Genomic DNA, 21,782 nt, shown 5'->3' with positions numbered 1-21,782 from the left:
GTAGCTACTGGCGATGATGTAGGGAGAATGACTTATTCTTTTTTTTTTTTTTTTTTGAGAGAGAGAGAGAGAGAATTTTTAATATTTATTTTTTAGTTTTTGGCGGACACAACATCTTTGTTTGTATGTGGTGCTGAGGATCGAACCTGGGCCGCACGCATGCCAGGCGAGCGCGCTACTGCTTGAGCCACATCCCCAGCCCCGAGAATGACTTATTCTGAGAGTGTAAGGAGAGGAGTTCTAGCACCCTACAAGCTTTAGGAGTATGGGTTCCTGCCTGTCTGATTTATGCCTAATTCTTCTTGCCCAGCTTACTACCCAGAGCTCCCAGTAGGGTGGGTTAAGGGAATGGATATTACCTTTGTAAGGCAAGCTATCTTTCCAGGGTTGTTGCACAGGCAACTAAATAGAAGACTTATTTAATATTATTATTGGGAGACTAAATGAAGGAAATAATTAAAAAATAATTCCAGGGCTGGGATTGTGGCTCACTAGTGGAACACTTGCCTCACATGCATGAGGCCCTGGGTTTGATCCTCAGCACCACATAAAAATAAATAAATAAGTATAAATATTAAAAAAAAAAAAAATCCCAGTGCCCTAGGTTCTCCTCCTTTCTCTCCTTGCCAGTTTTACTAGACCCAGCCTCCTCTTAAAGTTTCACCCTGCCAATGGAAGGAAGAAGTGCTTTAAGAATTGTCAGTTTTCAAAGCACTAGTTTGATTCTGTAAAATCTTGGTTAATTGCAGGGTGCTGTTTTGTTACATTTTACACCCGTAAAGCTGCATTAGAAGCGCAGAATGCTCTTCACAACATGAAGGTCCTCCCAGGGGTAAGACAACTTCTAATACATGACACTGGTAGTTTTGATGCATAGGACATGGTTATACATACCAGGAACACCCTGAAAATCATTTTGGGGATAAGCTAGTTGCTGTGGAATTTAATGTAAAGGAGTACTTAAAGGGAGCATTTCAAAGAAGATTAGACTGAAAGTACTTCTCTTACAACCAGTAGTCTTGGATATTTTGACTACCTGACTCATGGTCTTTCTGTTCTTACATTTTGCCAGAAAAGATCATGTGTTCAGAGAGAACTCTTATGGCCCTAGTTTTGGCATGTCTTTTAGAGTCTTCATTTATATTTTTGAATGCATCAGTATGGATGTATGGATGTATGTATGTATGTATGTACAGATACTCAATAACATTCATGCTATGACTTTTTAGATGCATCATCCTATACAGATGAAGCCTGCCGACAGCGAAAAGAACAATGGTAAGAAAGCATACCAAATTTTCATGTATTTATTTCTACTTTATTTGCTGTTATGTTCTCTAGATTGAATTGTGCTCCAAGAAACCTAATTTGTCATTGTCTGTTTGTTTTTCCCTTGTAAAATAAGTATAAATAGAGAGATGAGAGGCCTGGGGTGTGGCTTGGTCAGTGATAGAGCACTTGCCTAACACATGTGAGGCCCTGGATTCGATCCTCAGCACTGCATGAAAAATAAAAATAAAATAAAGGAATTATATCCATCTACAACTAAAAATATTTTTTAAAAATAAATGAGACTGGATTTAAAAGTAGGATATCAAAGTAGGGTTGACTGGAAAACATTACAATAACATATTAGAATGATCTGGAATGTCCTTCAAAAATATAATTTCTTATGGGCAGGAAAGGGGAAAATGAACAAATTGGGAAGGAGAACTTAATTTTCTTGATATCAGAGTTTTCTTGATATCAGAGTTTCCTCAGCTGGCACTCAACAAGGATAAGGCCATGTTCAGCTCTCTCATCAAAATCCCATGGGAAGAAGCTGGACAGACAAATTTCAGTCCTCTGGCATGTCTCGGGCATGTCTAGAGATGCACTCAGACCTCAACCCTCAGCTTTAGGAGCTGAATGTCACAGGAGCCATAGAAATTGAAGTTAGTGAGCTGGGGCTGTAGCTCAGTGGTAGAGCTTTGGCCTAGCATATAGGAGGCATTAGGGTCGTCATTACCATATAAAAATAAATAAAGATATTGTGTTCATCTAAAAGAAAACAAAAAGAAATTGAAATTTCTCAATTTAAATCTTTCCAGAAAATCTAAGTGAAGCCAGGTACAGTGGCACACACCTGTAATTTCAAGGATTTAGGAGACTGAGGCAGGAAGATCACAAGTTGGAGACCATCCTCAACAACTTACCAAAATCTGTCTCAAAATTAAAAGGGCTGGAGATTTAGCTCCATGGTAGAATGCCCCTGGGAATAGAAAATCCAAGTAGTACATGAATTTGAGAAAAAGTTCAGTGGTAAATCTTTGATCTTTTTATATATATATATATATATATATATATATATGTTGATGGACGTTTTATTTTATTAATTTATTTATATGTAGTGCTCAGAATCAAACCCTGGGCCTCACACATGCTAGGCAAGTGCCCTACCACAGAGCCACAACTCCAGGCCATCTTAATTTGGCCTTACCCAACTTGAAATAGCTGAATGAAAATAAGCAAAAGAGTCATGGGTAGCTGGGAGTGGTGGTGCAAGCCTGTAATCCCAGCAGCTCCGGAGGCTGAGGTAGGAGGATCACAAGTTTAAAGCCATCTGCAATGGCAAGGCCCTAAGCAACTCAGTGAGACCCTTTCTCTAAATAAAATACAAAATAGGTCTAGGGATGTGGCTCAGGGCTCAGTGGTCAAGTGCTCCTGAGTTCAATCCCTGGTACCCCCTGCCCCCCAAAAAAGAGTCATGGGTGGTGTAATCCTTGTGGACTTGGACTTACCAAATGAAATTGTAAGCAGGAGAATCTGCATGAAACTGGATGGCAGCTGGCTCATAATTTCATTTGGACAAAGCATAGTAGCACAGAGCAGAGCACAAGGTCAAAACTTATTTATTCGTTCATTCATTTACGTGCTTGGGATTGAATCCAGTGGCAGTTGACCACTGAGCTACATCCCCAGTCTATCATAAAAATGTTTTATTTTGAGACAGCGCCTTACCAAGTTGCCAAGCTGGCTTCAAACTGGTGATCCTTTTGCCTCAGTCTCCTGAGTTTCTGGGATTACTGACATGTGTTTACAAGTTGAAACCTTTTTATCCTTGCTCAAAGTCAGGGGTATTAATTTTGACTTTGCAAAGTTTGAGTTTGAAACTCAAGTGCTAAAGTAAAAAAATAAAGTCCAAAAAGGTAGGTAGACAGTCTGTTCACTGAAAAGTTGATCTTATTCCTCTGGTCACATCAAAGTTGTGATGTTCCTCTTTCTGTAGTGTTGTAGTATTGCTAGAACAAACATACCAAAGTAGTCATCTTTATTAATCAGATAAGGTAACTGACACAAATTAGTTAAGTAACTTCAACAAGAGCATGAAGCTGTTAAATTTCATCTCAGTACTTCCAGTTACATATAATTTTAAGATGTCTTTGGTTAGAAGAAATGTAAAATTATGGGGGTGGTGGGATAGTATGTCTTGGGATCTGAAATGTGGTATGAGGCACAAAGCCAGGTTTCACACCCAGATGATCTAGCTCCTGAGTGTGTGCTCTACTGCATTTTAGTAATAACATTCAAGCCTTTTTGTGTTTTACTCTCTTAGCAGTGGAAGACAGGAAGCTGTTTATTGGTATGATTTCCAAGAAGTGCACTGAAAATGACATCCGAGTCATGTTCTCTTCATTCGGACAGATTGAAGAGTGCCGGATATTGCGGGGACCTGATGGCCTGAGCCGAGGTGGTACAATTTAAAATATATGTATCTATCTATCTATCTATCTATCTATATATATATAGTTTTTAGTTTTAGTTGGACATAATACCTTCACGTTATTTATTTTTATGTGGTGCTGAGGATCAAGACCTCGCACATACCCGGTGAGAGTGATCTACCGCTGAGCCACAACCCCAGCCCCCAAGGTGGTACAATTTTAGCTATTAAAGATAATTCTCTTAAATTTGGAGTTTCTTTTTAATTGGCCCAGTGGAAATCAGATTCCTAGCCACTATAGACCTGTCACCATGAAGAAGTTAGGCCTGCTGCTTTGTTCTGTACATCTGGGTCCTATCAGCCTCCTCCCATGAGTTGATCCCCTTTTGTTTTCCTATCCTCCCTAAGGAGTCAAATCCTGCACTTCAGTGTCATGTATTAAAATTTTCTCATTTGGTGCTTAAAGATCTTGATACCAAAATAGAAACATTTTCTTCTCTCATTTTCTTTTCTTTCTGTGGGGAACTAGGGGATATGATTCCTTCTTTCTCTCTCAAACACCTTTTTTCCTATCTGTGGTACCCTGATTTTTCATTAAATCAGTTACTGCACTAGTGTGGCATATCTGTCTCTTCACCAACTCATGAGCCCCGCCAAAGACAGGGACCACATTTGTATCACTATCATGATAGTTGGCATCATAATAGGGGCTTAGCTAGTTATCAGTAAATGTGTAAATGAATGAATGAGTTATTGACTCTTCTCTTATCAGGTTGTGCATTTGTGACTTTTACAACAAGAGCCATGGCACAGACAGCTATCAAGGCAATGCATCAAGCACAGACCATGGAGGTAGGGAACAGATAGGTGTAAAGGGGAAATTCCTTAGCCTGTGAATACTAGGACAGTTCGAACAAAATTCAGTTACATGTTCAGCATCCAGTTGCCCTAAAACTTAAACAAATTGGTTTCTTTACAGTTAATATGTTGGGGAAATAAATAAAATTAACACATTGGAGAAGGGTGTAGTGATATGCACCTGTAGTCCCCTTTACTCAGGAGCCTTGAGGCAGAAGGACGGCTTGAACTTGGAGGAGTTTGAGTCCAGCCTAGGCAACATAATAAGATCCCATTTTTAAATAAACAAGTAATAAAATCAACATTGGAAACAGTTGCTCTTTTAAATTGCCTTTGTTTGCCAGCCTCTATCAGGAAAGTCAAGTGAAATTAGAATACAGTCTGCATATCTTCAGAAAGGAGGATTTTCCCATTCACTCAGAAGGAGGAGTTTGACGCTTTGATCTTTGGTGTTTTCATAGGGTTGCTCATCCCCCATGGTGGTAAAATTTGCTGATACACAGAAGGACAAAGAACAGAAGAGAATGGCCCAGCAGCTCCAGCAGCAGATGCAGCAAATCAGCGCAGCATCTGTGTGGGGAAACCTTGCTGGTCTAAATACTCTTGGACCCCAGTATTTAGCAGTGAGTCTTTGTGGTTTGCTTTCTGCAGACTGTGCAAGCTCCCAGCTGTTTCTTCTTCTGCTATCCCTAGCTAACACACACAGTGGCATTTACAGTTTGTGGCATATAGAGATTTTGAGTAAAAATTTAGGCAAAGTGATATTTTTTTCCTATAAATCAGGTTAGTCTGTCTCTCTTTCTTGGTCTCTCTCTGGTCTTGTGTCTTTGCTTATTTCTTGAGGCTTTTCCCAAAACTAAAGTGAAATCCTAATTATCTGACTTAAGATTGAGATGTTTCCCTGTCTCCAAGAGCAAAATTCCTAAGGGAATCTTAACTACCAAGCACCATTTTCCATATATCTACCAGATGTAGAGGGGATCATTAAAATCCTTATTGAGGGCTGGGGCTGTAGCTCAGTGGTAGAGCGCTTGCCTAGCATGTGCGAGGCACTGGGTTTGCTCCTCAGCATCATATAAAAATAAATAAAATAAAGGCACTCTTGTCTATCTACAGCTACAAAAAAAAAAAGTTATTATTGAATCTTAGGAGAAAGCTTGATAAATGTTTTCTTCAGTGAACTGAAAGATCAAAAGATTAACATTATGAAGTGAAAATTATAGGTGCATGCTTACTCACCATATTGTAATAGATTTCCTTTTATTTAATGTTGAGTCTGAATCATATAATCCAAAAAAGTGTCCAGTCCTAGTTTGTTGTTTAGAGTAGGTCTACAATATGTGTTACAGGGAGTTACTACTGCTTTAACTCTTAAAATAAGACTTTTAAAACTGTCTTATCTGTGAGTAACCAAAGGTAACGTCTACAGTTATAAATGATAAAACCACTATATTCATATGGATAGTCCATTCATATGGATATCCACATAGAAATAACTAGTGTACTTATTCATTCCTCCTGTTTTTTGTATTGCTGAGGATTGAACCCTGTGCCTTGTGCCATATCTATATGAATATAGATGCAGAATATAGTACCACTTCTGAGCTATATTCTGAGCCCTCTTTCAGATATTCTTAATTGAAACAGAGGAAAAGCAGTGATTTCTGTCCCTTAAATTGTTTCTTAGTGTTAGAACATTGCTTATAAGTTCAGATGATTCAAAGAGATTCATCTTGTGCCAAATGATGATGTTTTGAAAATAAGCATGATAATCCATTTGCTCCTTACAGTGTTTGATCCACATTTTAGGGAAAATTCCCACTTTTGCTGTCATTGCCATACCCAGCAAGTGCATAATGGTATTTGCTGAGAGCTGTGGTCTCTTTATTTCAGTTAGACATGATCCCACCCTAAGAGCTCTTCTCATTTAGGGAGGAAATGGAGGTGCCAAGTACAGTAGAACAGTTCACCAGTTAGAACTGTACACATTGACCAAGGTATTTAAGAAGAGAAAAATGAAGACATGTGGGTGCTAATGGACTGTGTAAGTGATAGTAAATCATCATTAATTATGAGGGTTTTTTCCCCTGGAATATGTGGATTTGAACCAACTGAGCTATAATAGACTAGAATAGTGGTTCTTTGTGGAGTTATGGACTCCTTCGAGAAGTAGTAAAAGTTGTGTGTCTTTATTTTTTCTTCTTCCAATTCTCTTTCTGGAAGTTTGTCAACCCTCTGAAATCCATCCATGAACTCTGCCCTAGAAGAATTTATGATGACAAAGGAACTAGGTTGGAAGTTTATAGGAATGGGAAAGGGTTGAGTAAAGGATCTAGTTCAAGAATACTGGTTTTCTAGGAATAGCAATTGGATTTGAATGGAGGAAAAATTTCCAGCAAGTTGATGAGAGAAAGGTTGTGGTTTGCCAAGATACAGAGTATACAGGATAAGGCTGTAGAGTTCCATAAACTCACATTTGTTTTGATGATCACTGAAAGAATATACAGTGAACCTGGTCATGAAATGATCCATCAATCATTTGATCATCTGCAATAGTAAAGACCAATTTGAAAGGAAGAAAATAAATAGGGTTGGATAGATACATAACTTGGAAGCGATTGATTAGTTATGAAATACTTGTGCAGTGGTAGATAATGATATTTGAATAGTTGTATGGAGTAGAAATCGAGTATCCATATGGAAACACTTTTGGAATAAGATATGTTGGCCTCACTAAGGAGAGTTTAGGAGAGAAACTAGAAATGGCAGTCATTTGTACAGACAGTAAGTGCTATCAACCTTGCAGCTGCTTCAATTTTGCTTATTTCTGTGCACTACTTCTTGCCTTTGCTGTGCTTCATTCTCTTGCCCAGGAACTTGAGTTCAGCTCAGTATCAATGAATATATTATCTTCTGTGCCAGGACTTTAGCTGTGTTGTATTGTCCTATGCTGCCATAAGTCTTTTATTTCTGTTGTGTTGGCTTGGGATCTTGTCTTCAACTTTCTTCTCTCTGGGGGCCTCTGCACTCTCGCTTTGCTGTGCTGTAGAGTTATCCCAGATGCAGAACCAGCCCTCACTCTCACTCTTGTTCTGTTTTTTGGTGTAATGTCTAGCTTTATTTGCAGCTCCTTCAGCAGACTGCCTCCTCTGGGAACCTCAACACCTTGAGCAGCCTCCACCCAATGGGAGGTAAGTGTTTCACTGCTGTGGAGGAGCAGCAGCACCCAAGCCAACAAACCCAGCTGCCAGCAGTCTTGAGAGTTTTGCCCCATTGATGCAAAAAAAAAAAAAAGTTTACTCATATATAAAGCCAACCTAAGGTGAACATTCTAGAACTCAACTGCCTTGTCTCTGTAAGGTGCCTGTATTGTCAGTACCACATTACTCCTGAGGTTGTCTGCTGTCTCCCATCACTTTGAGTTACTGTTGAGGAGGAAAATGTGAAATTGCAGCTGTTAGCACCTAGGGACTATCTGTGGCCATTCTGTCTGATAAGGAGAAAATTGTAGGATCTCTTGATTTCTACAATAAAGTAATTTTCAGTGACTTCGAAGAAAGACCAAGGATGGCTTCCATGCAGATGACTTAATCTGAGACTGCTAGAACTGAGAAAGTTAGTTGACCTGTGTGGTCCTATACATGTTATTTTGTAAGGGAATTCCTGTTGTTTTTTTTGTTATGGTACATGGAAAACTTAAATGAAAAATACCGGGGTTTATAATGACATGGGGCCCTTCAACACATCTGAGCCTGCGCCTTCAGAAAGGTCAGTGAAGGTAGGGAGTAGGGCATTTCCAAAGCTTCCTATGCTATATCTTCTGGCAAGATAAGGCTGAGCAAGTACATTTGAGAAAGGGGTAGTTGTCAGAGAATTGCATTTTGCATTTGAAAATTTTTTATGGTGGTTCACATTGTCCTAGGGAATACTATGTTTTGAAAAGTTAGTAGATTCTAATTTGTATTGTGTTTTTTTTACTTCTTCCACCTCTTCCTCTGATCTACCTTTCCATCATATAGTAAATGGTTGGCAACATTTACACCATGATTCAGGTTTCTCCTCTCAACTGCAATATCTGGGTTCTGCTTTCAGGTCTTTCCATCTTCTGATAATGATTAATCTGCTATGGGAGTGACAGTGGGTTATTTTTTTTATTGTCGTTGTTGTTGCTTTCTCCTCTTGATGTTTTCTCCTCTTGATGTTTTCATACATGTTCTCTCCTGTCATTCCTCCTGGGCCTTTTGGGTCTATTCTATGTTTTCCGCTTATTCCTTGTTCCCCTCCATTGCACAGAGCAAGTCCCCTGTAAAGTTTGAGCGATGGATTTAGATGCAGTCCTATTCTGTACCATGATTGGCATTGTTGTTTCCTTGGGTTCCTGGCCTCATGGTAGGCTGCACACACATTCTTCTTTCAGTCTCCTGATTGCCCACCCCTTTATTAATGCTTACATGGGGTGCTATGCCATTGAATTAATTCTTCTCTGAATAAATTATAAAGTATTCAAGTTTCTTTCTTCACCATCTTCTGTTTATTTATTTATTTTTATTTTTTGGAGGTGGGGTATGGGTGTTCTGGGTTGAACCCAGAGCCTGACACATGCTAAACATGCCATCTACTACTGATTTACATCCTAAGCAATTTGTTTTCTTAATGAGTGGTATCCTGGGCACAGTGGCACGTCTGTAATCCCAGCTACTACGGGGCTAAGGCAAGGTCAAGGTGAGACCTGTCTCAAGTTTAGAAGAAAAAAAGATGGGGTTGTAGCTTGGTTGTAAATGGTTTCTGGGTTCAGTCCTTAGTACCTACCTGCTCCCCCATCCCAAAAAAAGGATATCTGATTTTTTATTTATTTTTTTTTTTTGAAGCCCTATAATTTTGCTAGTAAGGCTTATCTAGTTCTTTATCTGGGACCAACTTTCTGTCATTGCTGAAGTAGATATCAGAAACCCTTATCTGCTGGCTAATCTCTTGCTTTGGATGTTGCAGGGTTAAATGCAATGCAATTACAGAATTTGGCTGCATTAGCTGCTGCAGCTAGTGCAGCTCAGAACACACCAAGTGGTACCAATGCTCTCACTACATCCAGCAGTCCTCTCAGCGTACTCACCAGTTCAGGTGAGCATGATATAGGAACTATTGTGCCATTGTGTGCCTTGGGCAGATCTTCTGTTTTGAAAGCAGAGTCCAAAGAGAAGGCTATATCATCCTGGAAAAGAGTTACTACCTATATTCAGAGGAGTTGGATTATGAACAACAAATTCTCAAATGTCTTTTTCTGACTCAAGAAAAATCTTATAATTTTTAATGTGCTGTAACTATCATTTGTCTTTGTCCTACAAGGACAGTTATCAGTATTAGTGACTGAAACCTTTGCAAATAGAATAGTTGAATAGTATCCCTTTTGTGATTCTATTTACAAAAATAGGCAAGTAATGGCTTGAGCTTAACTTCTGAATTTCTAATAGCAGGGTCTTCACCTAGCTCCAGCAGCAGTAACTCTGTCAACCCCATAGCCTCACTTGGAGCCCTGCAGACATTAGCTGGAGCAACAGCTGGCCTCAATGTTGGCTCTCTGGCAGGTAAGGGGCAGCCCCTGGTTGTCATCAGGCCATTTCTTGTGTAGTAGCATATCTTAAAGCAACCCTGGTAGGGGCACCACTAGAATTGTTGGAGTGGCTTAAAAAGGTTAGAAATAACCATGGGATTTCAAATCTGACATGAGTAAAATCCCATCTCTGTCCCTTACCTAGCTGTAGTCTTGGACCACCTTTTTACTTTCTCTTTCTCTTCTATGAAATAGGAGTAATAAAATATTTTGAAGGATTCTTAAGAAGTTAAGTGAAGACGGGCATGGTGGCATACACCTGTAATTTCAGCTACTTGAGAGGCTGAGGTAGAAGGATATGAAGTCAGAGCCAGCCTGTTCAACATAGAGAAACCCTTTCTCAAAATAAAATATAGATTCCTGGGGATGTAGTTCAGTGGTAAAGCACTTGCCTAGAATGAGTGAGGCCCTGGGTTCAATCCTCCCCCTAAAGGGTAAGTAAAGTGCTAATGGGCACATTGCTTAATGTAGTGCCTTGCAACATAGAATCTACCCAGTAAACAACGTTACCTGCGGTTTTGATGATAGGCTTTACCCACATCTAATTATAGATCACATGTAATCCTTTTAGTCCACAACCCTGGGATTCTTGTTTTACTAAATTCCAGCTCTGTATTAAAAAGTGGCAAAATAGCCAAAGAGTCTGGCATGTTTAGGTGGCATCAGAGTTCTTCCAAAGGTTGGAAGAAAGTTATGGGGAGAGCCACGCCTAGGTATGGTATATTTTAAATGTTCACATTAGCTGCAACAACTGACAAATGTCCTAAAATCAGACCAGTCAGTTGAGTATTCCTCAGGGAGAAGCTAAGACAGAGAGGAAAGGGCAAATTTGGGGTTTTCCCTATTCTAGGTGTCTCTAAGTATACCTGTCTTTGGCATCAGTGGAGTCTTTCTTGTATATTAATCCTGTTTTTCTCCAACCAAGGGATGGCTGCTTTAAATGGTGGCCTGGGAAGCAGTGGCCTCTCCAATGGCACTGGGAGCACCATGGAGGCCCTCACCCAGGCCTACTCGGGTATCCAGCAATATGCTGCTGCAGCGCTTCCCACTCTGTACAACCAGAATCTCTTGACACAGCAGAGTATTGGTGCTGCTGGAAGCCAGAAGGAAGGTAAGTGCCAAGGGAAATTAGGGGCGGGGCTGAACATATCACTCCCTCTGCACTAGAACTAAAAGGCAGGACAAAGGTTGCAAGGTGTCAGAACACTTTTCTGACCAATGACAAGAGTAAACTGAAAAACATTGCAATGTGTGATGTTTTTGGAGTGTTTTCTGGGTGTAACTTATGTCAGATCATCTGTACACCCTCCTGGGGTAAGGGTTATAGTTTTTTAACTAAAGAAACAAATACTGGCCTTATTGCTTCTGAAATAATTTGACAAGAATCTGTTTTTGTTAGGATGTCATCTCTCTGGGTTGTACATCTGTCAAAGTATCTTCTGTCCAGGTGTCCCTTTTAGTTATATCATTTGGTATTTTTTTCCTTCACTTTCTGATCAATGCTTGTTCTAATTGAGGAGAAACTGAGAGGTGATGGGACCAAAGAAGTTATAGCCAATGGGTTGAGAAAGTGGCAAGTCTGTACTTTGACATAATGGAAGTAAATTTGATTTCAATGAAATTAAATTTAGAAGCTTTCCAGACAGAGGCCTGATGGTGATTTGTAGAACTAGAAAGTTCTGCTGTCTCCTTAGTGCCTGGATTTGGCAGGGTTTTTTATAATCACAAGCCAGCAAAGTTTAAGCACTAAAGTAGGAAAGTAGGAAAGATAAAAGTATCATCTCGCTGTAGCCCCAAGGAGTTCTGCTCTAAACCCTCCTCATCACCTCCTCTGAATTAGATACTTCTCTGCCCTGGAGATGTGGCAGTGGGGAAATACTCTGAAATTAGAACTAGTATTTTAGTGGAAATTACAGAGATAAACAATAAAAAAGTTGAAAGCATGAAATGTTTTAGATGGCTTTATGAAGAGTGACCAATAGAAAAAGGGATAATGAGTGCCAGAAGCATTGCATGTTATGATGAATAGCCAAAGAAAGTCTCTAAATTGACATTTAAATAGAGATCTGAAGGAAGTGACCAAAGGAGTACCTAGAAAAAAAATAATGGGGAGAGGGAAAACTGCAAGTGCAAAGGCCCTGAGGCAGTCACATTCCACCTTATTCTATCACAACAGTGAGGAGGCCAGGATCATTGCAGAATGCAATTCTGATAAAATCTGTTTGGTTAGAAAGTCACTAAGTGTAAATGGATGGATAAAGAAAGCATGTTCTATTTTTTAGCTTAATGTTAATCAGGCATATTTTTAAAAAATTCATTTTACTGGGCTGGAGATGTGGCTCAAGCAGAGCGTACTCGCCTGGCATGCGTGGGGCGCTGGGTTCGATTCTCAGCACCACATAAAAATAAAATAAAGATGTTGTGCCCACTGAAAACTGAAAAATAAATATTAAAAAAATTCTCTCTCTCTCTCTCTCCTCTGAAAAAAAACTTTTTTTTTTTTTTTCATTTTACTGCTGAGTACAGTGGCACGCTCCTGTAATCTCAGCTACTCAGAAAGCTGAAGCCGAAGGTTCACAAGTTCAAGGCCAGTCTTGGCAGCTTAACAAAACTGTCTCAAAAAATAGAATGGGCTGGGGCCATAGCTCAGTGGTAAAGCACCTCTGGATTCAATCTCTAGTACAGAAAGTTTATTTTTACATAGGCACAATTTATACATGGCTTAGTTTACCCATATTGGTATATAGATCTGTGAACTTTGACAAATACATATAGACATACAGCCACCACCATCACAAATGTAAGCCAGTTCCATCATCCTTCACGCGCTTTTGTAGTCATTGGCTGCTTGCACTCTTTATTCTGACAACTACTAGTGTGCTTGCCCTCTCTATAGTTTGTAGACATAATTTTGCACCTTGTTTCAATTATAAGTTTTCTGCCTCCTTATCTTGTTCCTCTGTGGCCTCAGTCTCTATTTTTCTGCTCCACAAAGTTCTTCTCTCTAGTGATTGCCCTTTGCTTCCCTGCCTTATGTTTGGAGAATTTGTTTAGCTCCCTCAAAGAATCTCTGTTTTTTGGGATCATAATTGTTTTGACATAGGTTAAAGGAATGAAAGAACATTGATGCAGGGTGATGAGCATGCTTGACACTGACACTTTTCTAATCATTGGGTATTTTGAAGGTCCAGAAGGAGCCAATCTGTTCATTTACCACCTGCCCCAGGAGTTTGGAGATCAGGATCTACTGCAGATGTTTATGCCCTTCGGGAATGTCGTGTCTGCCAAGGTTTTTATAGACAAGCAGACAAATCTGAGCAAATGTTTTGGTATGTTACTTCCCTTCTGGTGTTAGGGTGGGATTAAATTTTTCACCACTGAGAAAGACAAGGGGAAAAGCTGGATTTGAGTTTGGGCTGGTGTTTAAGTTAGTCTTGGGCAGATCACCTAATCACATTTTGAGCTTCAGTTTTCCCATATCTGTTAGGAGGTAATGATTTCTGCCCATAGTACTGCTCCAAAAGGAAAACTAATTTATGAAAAATGGCTTGCAAAAGATCTTAAAGTACTATATAAATATCAGATGGTACTATTATTAATAATCTAACTTATGGGCCAGATGTGGTCATGCTCATCTGTTATCCCAGGAACTTGGGAGGCAGAATCAGGAGGATCTTTAGTTCAAGGCCATCCCCAGCAACTTTCTCAATAAAATTTATCAAGGGCTGGGGATGTAGCTCAGTGGCAAAGTGTTCCTGGGTTCAATCCTCAATAGCAATAAAATTAAAAAATAAACAAGGGCTATGGATATGGCTCAGTGGATAAATACCCTTGGGTTCAATCCTCTGTACCACCAAAAAATAAATTTAAAGAAACCTAATTTATTTCATGTAATATTGTTTCCAGAGTGTATGTCCCTGCTGAGAAAAATTGGGACTTGAGACTTAAGCACATAAAACATCTCTTGCATAAGGAAGACTGAGACTCCTTGCCTCATCGTGTCCCTCACTTAGATTTCTTCTTGGACACACAGGTTTTGTAAGTTACGACAATCCTGTCTCGGCTCAAGCTGCCATCCAGTCCATGAACGGCTTTCAAATTGGCATGAAGAGGCTTAAAGTGCAGCTCAAACGTTCGAAGAATGACAGCAAGCCCTACTGAGCGTGCTCCCCTCTTAGACTGGAGTGAGAGGGTCTTCTGGTAAGTGGGGGAGGAGCACCCTTAATGATTCGAAGCCCTAAGGCTGTGTGTTGACAGCCCTGGACCCTGATCCCTGCCACTCTCGCAGGCACAGCTTGCCCTGAAGACTCGGCTACTGCCTTCTGTGGGAGTTTCGCTTCGTACAGAGGACAAGTTTGTGCTTTGGTTTCCAGTGTTTTACTTTGGAGTTTAGGTGCCATATCCTGAGTTTCTTTTTTCTCCCCCCTCCTTTATTTAAAGTTTGCCGTGTTTGTAACCAGTGTGTGTTGAGAAGGACCAACACCAAACCAGCCTGGGGGAAAGGGAATGGGGAAATATTTTTAAAAGATAATGATCAGAATTTTCCCCAAACCACCCCAACAGAAGACTAAAAGTAAAACAAAAAGTTGACCCTCAGAATCTCCCCAAGTGCAAGGGTGAGTGAAATGAAAACTGACATCCAAGAGTTGCAGGGGTGGAGTGGTGGGTTGGCTTTGGAGGAGAGGGGGTGATTTGACACCTAATGCTTTGGCAGCTGGAGCCAGAAACACTTCCACAGCTGCCTTCTGTACAAATATTTTTGCCACCTTTTATTCAGATTCTTGTCCTGGATTTCTGCCTCCTTTTTTTCTAAAAGGTGTCACCAATTCTCTGGAAATAAAGCACCTCTTAAATTAGCCTAACATGCAAAAAGTAGGGAGACATCACTCATTGCTGTTCTTCCCTGACCACCACTGCTGTTGGATTGCCCTACCTAGCTGGTGGCCATTTGGGATTAGCAGCCAAAGAGGTCATTTTTATTTTATTCCAACCTCAAATTAGACAGGGGCCCATTTCCAATAGCTTTCTTGAAAGAAGGCCTCTGTGGAAGACATTGCCTGGTTTTCTTCTTCTAGTTCACCACAGCAAGGAACATCACCCCCATCCCAAGCCACAATTTTCTCATGAGGGCAAATCCAAAAAAGTCTTGCAGCATCTTGCTGAAGGGGGCACCTCTCCTGGGCAGAGTGATCAAAAGCCATCTAGTTGGAGGAGGAGGAGCCTGCTTCTTAATATACCTGAATCAGAAGGTCCCTTCAGATCAGGATGTAGCATTTGCCAGTGGCCAGAACTTAATACTTAAGAACATGAAGAGGTCCATGCTTGCCTCTTTGAATGAGGTGTCCCAAAGGTAGTATTCCCACAGAGGTCTGGCAGGCCCCTCTTCTAACCACTCCAGCCCTATCTTCTGCCCTTGGGGACAGAGGAGACAACAGGATGTTTACAGCCTCCATATGGATTTAGTGTTCATTTACCTCAGTATTACTGTGTTCATTTTGTCCTCATGCTTATAGTTAGCTCCCTGCTGCCTCCCACAGGTCTCACTCCAGCTCTTGCCTATGACCCACACAGCCTCTGGGCTCTGCCTCTGCTCTATGAAATGCGGTGGGGGTGGAAAGCCAGGAAGGACATGCTGTTGGGAATGTGCACCTGGGCAGAGGTAGCCCCATTAGGATATGACTATCAGCCACAACCAGGGACTGGATCCCTGAGTCCCTGGAAGCTTACACCTCACAAATAAGAGTCCTGACCCCTAGAAGCAGAGATCAGAGTAATGTGGTTGGTTTGCTGTTAAGTTGGATGGGGGCTCTCTCATTGTCATGCTGTCCCTGTGGGTAACAGAGATTGACTGTCTTGCTGTTGTACAGTTAGTTCGTGCTGTTGGATTATCCCATTGAAACTGGGATGGCTGTTCCCTTCTCATAGTGATAACTTGGGTCTGTTGTCCTCTTAAGAAATGAGAAACATACACTTCTTAAGCTGAACCACGTAAACTTGAATTCTGCGCACTGGGAGAAATGTGTCCTGTGTTTCAAAGGATAAAACTGTTCTAAAGGCTTCCAGGGTCATGATGGGATTTTTTTAAATAAATGCAAAAAATAAAAATAAAAAGAAAAAAGAAAAAAGAAAAAAAAAAGAAAAAATGCTAGGTTGGGGAGACGCTGTTCTGAAACCCAACCGGCTGGAACCAAGAATGTCGTTTCTATTTTTATAGAAGTTTTATACAGCTCCGGGGTGGAGAATATTTATTACCTAAATTATATCTCTGGAAAAGGCCAGGATTTTGTAGAATCCAGAATGTGATTGTTGTACACACAGGGTGCTGTGTATGATTGAAACTACTGACTTTCTGTGGCCGATTGCAGCCCAGCTAACCTGCCCGAGGGGAAGGTGTTAATGCTGTGAATTGGCAGAGGAGAGAGCTGTGCTCCACAGGGTGCTGCCGGTGCTGTGCTCCCTAACCTTCTGTTCTGTCTTCCTTCTTGGCCAGAACTCCACTCCCTTCCCCCTTCTCCCTTTTTCCTTATCCCTGCCCCTCCCACATTTCATCGTTTGTCCATGGATTTGTTCTGGGCTCTGGGACCTTATGAACCGACTTTGCTAATGACATGAGGCAAAGGTGCAATCCACTGCCTTTGATACAGGACCCTGAGGCTTCATACCTGGTTTTGGTTCTCTTTTTGTAAGAGGAGCACATGCCCCAGCAGGGTCCTGGGCTGCTAAGGCAGCCAACTGGTGAGATCATGCACTTCTGTTCTCTCCTCCCTCTGCCCAGTGCGTTTGCACCGCAGCAGCACTGCCCTTGAGTACAGTTCTTTCCCCAGGCCAAAGATGGTTTTGTGAAGAAGCTGCTCCCCTACAAGTCTCATGGTGTGAAAGGGCTCGGCTCAGCTCAGCTCGGAGAGTGGAGACTCGCAGTCAAGTCTTAAGCAATCCTTTTCTGTTGTGTGGAGGTTTCACTTACAATGTGTTTTTTGTTTTGTTTTGTTTTTTTGTTTTGCTGTTGTTTTGTTTCATACTTGGGTTACATCATGAAATTGATTTGCCTTGAATGCAGCCAGACCACTGTCTCTCCTGGGTTCCATTTGAGTGGCCAGGACCTGTGTGGAAGCTAAGGGCTTGGATTTCTGGGAACAAAGGCGGTCCCCATAGGTTTCAAGCAGAAATCCTGTGCCTCTACCATAAAGAATCTTCCCCACCCCAGCCAGTGTCTTCTGCTGCCCCCTGCCTCACTGAGTTTTGGCCCGGGAATGGGAGAAAGGCTGAGAGGCCCTGTTCCCCAAGAGACTCTTATATGTTCTCTTATATGTTGAGTGCTTCGTGGGAAATCCAAGCCTTAGGTTCCCTTCTGTCTCTGGCAATTGGATGTTTTCTTGGTGTTCTCCATGTCCTTTTTGACTTTTCCCTGTGTCCATTGTTAGCATGTGCAAAAGTTCCCTGTCATTACCCACCCCCTGCCCCGCCCCGCCTCCTCATTTCAGGGCTGTACACACAGTGAGTGTCCTGTTCTCTCTCTCTGTTTGGATGTATTGCTCTGTGTAACTCAGTGGGTCTCCCTCTTTCTGGTTTGTTTTTTTTTCTAGATTCCTGCCGTTTGTTCATCGTTGTGCCTAAAGCATGTCGATGTGGCGTCAAGTACATCGTCCAAATCCCTGTCTCTTCAGCTTCTCTGATGCTTGAACTCTCACCTTTGACCTTGTGTTGACCTTTGATGCTGACGTGTATTTTTATTATGTTTGTTTCTTTCTTTGTTTTTTTCTTTTTTCTTTCCTTTTTTTTTTTTTTTCCCTTTTGTGCTGCCAAAATTGGTTTTGCTAGAACGACTGCTGAAGGGGAAATATTTAAACTTGCATTTGAATATAAAAAATCTATTTTTCTAGAACTTCATAAGATAACCACTTGATTTTGTGATTCCAATTCTTTGTAATTGTCTTCAGAGCAGCCCTACTAGCACATACCGCGTGGTGTTTGTATTTCTGTGAACACACAGCCAGTCCGTTTCTAGGCTTTGTTTCTCTGTGTGCTTAGTTTTAAAGACAACTTTGAAGTAAACAATGAAATAAACGATGTCACTAAAACCTTTGAGGCTCCTGAGCACATTTTGCTGACATAGTTTGTGGGGCTTGAGGAGACGCATGTGTTGCTTTTATTTTTGTTTTTCTGAGTTCTCAACTGCAGCAAACACCTGAACCCCCCCACCCCTTCCTTTCTGACTGCAGTTTGGGCCCCAGCCAGCCCTTTTTCTTTTTCTTTTTTCTTTTTTTCTTTTTCTTCTTTTGTGGTTGTTTCCTGGAGCTACCCTGCGGGGAGCTTTGGCTCCCTCTTGCCCCTTCCCTCAGCCCCACAGGGCTCTCCTCCATACTTGTACCTACAGTCTCCACAGCAAAATGTGATGCTTTTTGTTTTGTTTTGTTTTTGTATTGTTTTTGTTTTGAAATTTTTTCTTTCCTACTAAGATTATGCCCAGAAAAAAACAAGTTTTGCATGTGTCCTGCTGTTTCTTCACACCTTCGTATATATCACCTTCACCTCTCTGTTTTCTATAGTTTGTGCAAAAACTGACCGATTTAAAAGGGTTTCAAAGAAGCTGTTTTAAATTGTTGTGGGGTTGATTATTATTTTTTTTTCCAAGATTGTACTGTTTTATTTTGAAGTGGCAACTTTCTCCTCTATTGCCCTTAGAGTGTTTGCCTGTGCACTTAGACTGTCACCTCATGCGGCCTCCAGGTCTCAGCAGGGCTCCCAGGAGGGCTGCTCTGCTCAGGAGTGGGAAGACCCAAGAAGCAGAGCTGGAACCCGAAGGTGGCTATGGGTGGACAGGAGGCTTAGCACAGTAGGGCTAGCACCCAGCAGAGGGAGGGTGCTCCTAACCACCAGAGGATACCGTCTGCACACTAAGCGGCTATACATCTGCTGCGCTTTTCCTAGGTGACAAGCACAATACTACAGTCTTCACACTGTTTACAGCCCTGGGCACAAACCACCCCACACTGGCTCTTCACCATAGCTCTGCTCTTGCTTAGCTAGTGGGGTGGGGATAAGGGCGGGGATTTGTTTTTTAAATTGGGTGAAGAGTCAAATAGCTACTGTCCCTGGGTGCCAGGCCAGCTAGTTCTTTGGTTCCCTAAGGGGAACTTTCCCTCTTCTCTTGTGGCACCATCCAGCCTCAGGGTCTTGAGGACTTGGGGAAGAATGTGAATGGAGGGGGAGAAGCCAGAGGAGATGAGAGGGCAGGGGTGGATCTGTGGAGGGGAGAGGTAGCAGGGAATGAGTTTATAGCAGATCCCACCCAGACCTACATGCTGGTGGGAGGAGGAGCTGGGAAGCAGAATTGTCCAGGAAAGGGTGGCAAGGGACCTGGGGGTGGGTGGGTTAGAAGCACTGTTTAGCATCATTCACACTGGGGTTGAGGGAGGAAGGGATCCTGTCAGAATTTCTGCTCTGGGACCCAGCAGTTTGCCCAGTATTATGCTTGAGGCCACTCTTACTAGGAGGAAAGGGCAGCCAAGCGGAGGCCCAGTGTATGGTAGGCTGCTTAATTTCCTGGAAGGGGTGATTGGATGGAAAAGGCCAGAAGCCCCAGCCTGAGAGACTGCTGTGCACCCCACAGTCTGACTGCACAGAGCCGCCTCTGTTGGCAGGAGGCACTGAGGCTCCCCTTCCTGTGTATTGAGAAGCCTTGTTTGCCAATATATTTTGCTTTCAATTCCAAGAGGAGCTCTGGGAAAACCTGTGGATAAAACCAAATGCCAAACGTTGGACGTTGTTTCCTTTTCCTTTTCTCTCTCTGATTGTTTTAATTGTTCTGTGGTGGTTTTAATGGATTTGAGACCCTGGAGCGGCAGCTGCCTTTCTGATTTCCAGCTGCTTTTTGTGAATAATTTAAAAAGAAAAAAAAAAAAAAGAAACTTTACATTTTGGAGACAAACCTGTGTGAGTTTTTTATTGGTACAAACGTTGTATTTAACACTAGGGGTTTTGTACAGTTTTTTGCCTTTTCTACTAGAAAACAATGTAAAGTGATTTCACAATGTGAAGAGAAAAAAAATTGCCACTATGACCAAACGCACAGTCTGTTCTGCAGCAACAACGGGATTCAATCAACTCAAAGTCGTGATTCAGCCGTAGAAATGCTTTTCCTTGACCTTGTTTGAGCTTTCCTTTCTTTCCTGTTTGATTTGCAAAAGAAAATGTCTTTTTTGTGTGAACTTGTGTTGTACTCTGTAGAAAATTATGGATTTTACTTTAATGGTTTAAATAAAGGCAAGAAGAGCCCTTATTGCTTTTCTTACCTAATCACAGAGTTTGTGTAGTGGATTAAAAAAGAAAAAAAATTGTTACAAGTTTGGAGCAAGGGAGTATGTGTTTAAAAGGACTCTCCTTCCTTTTTTTGTGTGTTTTTCCTTTTGTCCCAATGGGGAACCTAAATCTGTTTTAATTGCACAGACACACGGACAAAAAGTCATTTTGTATCTGCCAAGTGTGGTACCTTCCTTTGTTTATTTGCTATTAAACTGTTTGAGAAGAACTGATGTTGTCTTCAAGAGTTTTTGATTGCTGGGGATGGATGGGGATCCCTAGAGGGCTGGGGTTGGTGGTGTTCCTTACACAAAGCAGACATATGGTTTTATCTTGATGGTGTGCAGCTGAACCCACCAAAGGTCCTGAAGGAAACTGTAATTTATCTTAAGAACACTGCCTGCTTGGTATTCTTTTGTGTTCTGCAGGATCGCTGCTGATATAGAAACATCTTTAAAACTTTTGGGCAGCCTTAATTCTCTTGTGCTTCTCCCATTCTCAATAGTGGCTCCCTATCACAGAACTGGTCTATACCTACTATTGCCGAAGTCTCTCTTTTGGTGCTTCATAGTCCCTGAGAGTCAGTAGTGGCCAGCACAAATCCCATACCTTGGCTGCCTGGGCCTTCCTCTCTAGACCTTTGAGGCACTGGCCCAAAGCAGTTACTCTTCTTTTATTCCTTCAGTTTATAACTTGGTGATTCCAGATCTCTCCCCAATTAAGGTCCTACACCTGGGGCTCCCCTTAGACCTCTGAGAACTCAGGTTCAGTTCTCAGGAGTCTCAGGCCTTCTAGCTAAGAATAAGCCTTCTCTTCCTTGTCCAGTCCTTTATTGCCACTGCTGTCCTCACGTGGAGACCTCTGGGTAGGCCAGGCCTTACCCCGTCCTCGCTGTCCTTCCGAGTGGGGTGAGTCTGTGGAGTAGCATTCCTCGGTGGGGGTGCATCACGCTCTAGCTGTGATGTGTTCTGTGAAGTAAGGGTTCTGACCACAGATTTGGGGGATATTCTCTTGCCTTCTAGCACCTAGTGGCATATTCAGGACTCTGAGAAATCAGACACTGAAGGAACCTCTTAAGTTTGATTTAATGCAGTATCTCCCAGACTGAACCCTGTTTAATATTGTCCACTTGCTCCCCTCAAAAATTTGATGGTTGTGGACCTTAAAAGATCTTGTCAACTGAACTGGGAATGTAGCTCAGTGGTAGAACACTTACCTGGCATGCATGCATGTGTCCCTGGGTTTGAGTTCCAATGCTGCACACACATACACACACCAAAAAAAAAAAAAAAGATTTTTGTCAACCAAACTTTC

General features: G+C 41.7%; 1 protein-coding gene across 14 annotated transcripts in view; it reads left to right on the top strand.

Annotated features, from left to right (window-relative positions):
- The window catches only part of Celf1 (CUGBP Elav-like family member 1), a 91,875-nt gene that overhangs the window by 63,652 nt on the left and 6,441 nt on the right, over positions 1-21,782 (top strand). For 3 of the 14 annotated variants that reach the window (XM_076847225.2, XM_076847224.2, XM_076847210.2), the window contains 11 exons: positions 750-832; positions 1,230-1,278; positions 3,596-3,730; positions 4,476-4,555; positions 5,023-5,184; positions 7,677-7,752; positions 9,551-9,679; positions 10,030-10,143; positions 11,095-11,280; positions 13,355-13,498; positions 14,203-20,701. In XM_076847225.2, the coding sequence (XP_076703340.1) occupies positions 750-832; positions 1,230-1,278; positions 3,596-3,730; positions 4,476-4,555; positions 5,023-5,184; positions 7,677-7,752; positions 9,551-9,679; positions 10,030-10,143; positions 11,095-11,280; positions 13,355-13,498; positions 14,203-14,330 (1,286 nt within the window). In that variant the 3' untranslated portion in view covers positions 14,331-20,701. Of the gene's footprint in view, positions 1-749; positions 833-1,229; positions 1,279-3,595; positions 3,731-4,475; positions 4,556-5,022; positions 5,185-7,676; positions 7,753-9,550; positions 9,680-10,029; positions 10,144-11,094; positions 11,281-13,354; positions 13,499-14,202; positions 20,702-21,782 lie in introns of those variants that run through there. The other 11 variants (XM_076847215.1, XM_076847214.1, XM_076847213.2 and 8 more) reach the window with 10 other exon arrangements.

Source organism: Callospermophilus lateralis, chromosome 2, assembly GCF_048772815.1.
Source record: "Callospermophilus lateralis isolate mCalLat2 chromosome 2, mCalLat2.hap1, whole genome shotgun sequence".
NCBI classification, from domain to species: Eukaryota; Metazoa; Chordata; class Mammalia; order Rodentia; family Sciuridae; genus Callospermophilus; species Callospermophilus lateralis.
This window is presented reverse-complemented; position numbering and strand designations above follow the sequence as displayed.